Raw genomic sequence first — 1,691 nt, 5'->3', positions numbered from 1 at the left:
GCCGATATGCGGCGTGACATGGAACAGATGTCGATTCAGATCGGTCTGCTCCAACGTGCAGTGAGTAACGCCCCTGTTGTTGCTCAGGATCATGGTGCTAGGCTTCGGATTCCTGAACCGAAGGCCTATGGCGGTACTCGGGACGCGAAGGAGGTCGAGAACTTCCTTTTTGATATAGAACAATACTTCCTTGCGGCAAATGTGGAAGATGAGGCAAGGAAGGTGTCGACGGCGACTATGAATCTAACGGGTGATGCCAAGCTGTGGTGGCGCACCAAATATGCGGAGATCCAAGCCAATCATTTGCGGCTTGATACCTGGGCTCTTCTTCGGGAAGCGATTCGAGAGCAGTTCTTCCCGGAGAACGTCGAGTACAATGCCAGGCGGGCATTGCGGAAGTTGGAGCACACAGGCTCCGTGCGAGATTATGTGAAATCTTTCTCAGCACTGATGCTGGACATTCGGGATATGTCGGAGAAGGACAAGCTCTTCACATTCATGGAGGGCCTGAAACCGTGGGCGCGTCTTGAGCTGCAGCGCCAACGGGTGACTGATTTGGGGTCGGCTATGGCAGCGGCCGAACGCTTGACAGATTTCAACCCAGAGGGCCGGAGGGACAGGCAGACGATGCCTGGTCCTGTACAGAATAAGCCAGGCGGGGCGAGATCATTCAAGAGTAACTCCAACAGAGGTGGGGGAGATCGGAAGCCCCACGCTCAGAGTAGTTCAATAGGCAGTTCGGGCAAGAACAGGCCCCAGGAGACAAAGCAGGGGGCGCCGCAGAAGAACAGTGGATGCTTCCTATGCGACGGCCCGCATAGATATCGGGACTGCCCGAAGAAACAACTGTTGAACGCGCTGGCGACCTTTACTGACAAGGCGTCGCCCGCAAAGACTATGGAGCCACAAGCATCTGCGAGTGGTGGGCATGATTCGGAAGAAGAGGAGGACAACTTGGGCGCCATCTCCCAATGGTGCAACACGCTGTCCCAAGTGGCGGCAAAGAAGTTGGTGCCACCACATGCAAGAAAGACTGCCCCGGCTCTTACTGCGAGCCAGCCGGAAGAGGAAGCACAGCCCCGGAATCCTCGGAAGAAAGGGCTGATGTTTGTGGATGTGAAGATTCATGGCAAGCCCATCCGTGCCATGATCGATACTGGAGCTACGCACAACTACCTTGCGAGCGCCGAAGTAGAGAGACTTGGGCTCGTGCTGGAGAAGGGAGTTGGGCGAGTAAAGGCGATAAACTCGGCCGCACAACCCATTGCTGGTGTGGCCAAATCTGTGCTGATTAAGGTTAGTTCTTTTGAGGGCAAGACCAACCTTTCTGTCATGGTGATGGATGACTTCAAGCTCATCCTTGGGCTTGAATTTTTGCGGGACACACGTACAGCGGTTTTGCCACACGTTGATTCGTTGATGATGCTGGGGGCCAAACCTTGTATTATCCCCACATTGGCCGGGCGTACAGGAGAGAAAAATCTGTCGGCCATGCAGTTTGAGAAGGGGCGCAAGCGGAACGAGCCGTCCTACTTGTGCACCCTTCGGTTTGACAAAATTGAGGAGACGTCAGGGCCCATCCCTGGCGAAATAAAGAAGTTGCTGAAAGAGTTTGAGGATGTGATGCCGGACGAGCTGCCTCGGAAGCTTCCGCCGAAGAGGGCAGTGGATCACGAAATCGAGCTGGTGCC

At 54.9% G+C, this 1,691-nt stretch overlaps 1 protein-coding gene across 1 annotated transcript in view; it reads left to right on the top strand.

Annotated features, from left to right (window-relative positions):
- The first annotated feature begins 6 nt into the window (after positions 1–6).
- The window catches only part of LOC105180264, a 3,280-nt gene continuing 1,595 nt past the window's right edge, over positions 7–1,691 (top strand). The window contains exon 1 of the mRNA XM_011103941.1: positions 7–1,686. Coding sequence (XP_011102243.1) covers positions 7–1,686 — 1,680 coding nt within the window. The remainder of the gene's footprint in view (positions 1,687–1,691) is intronic.

The sequence above is a fragment of the Sesamum indicum genome, unplaced genomic scaffold, assembly GCF_000512975.1.
Source record: "Sesamum indicum cultivar Zhongzhi No. 13 unplaced genomic scaffold, S_indicum_v1.0 scaffold00486, whole genome shotgun sequence".
NCBI lineage: Eukaryota > Viridiplantae > Streptophyta > Magnoliopsida > Lamiales > Pedaliaceae > Sesamum > Sesamum indicum.
This window is presented reverse-complemented; position numbering and strand designations above follow the sequence as displayed.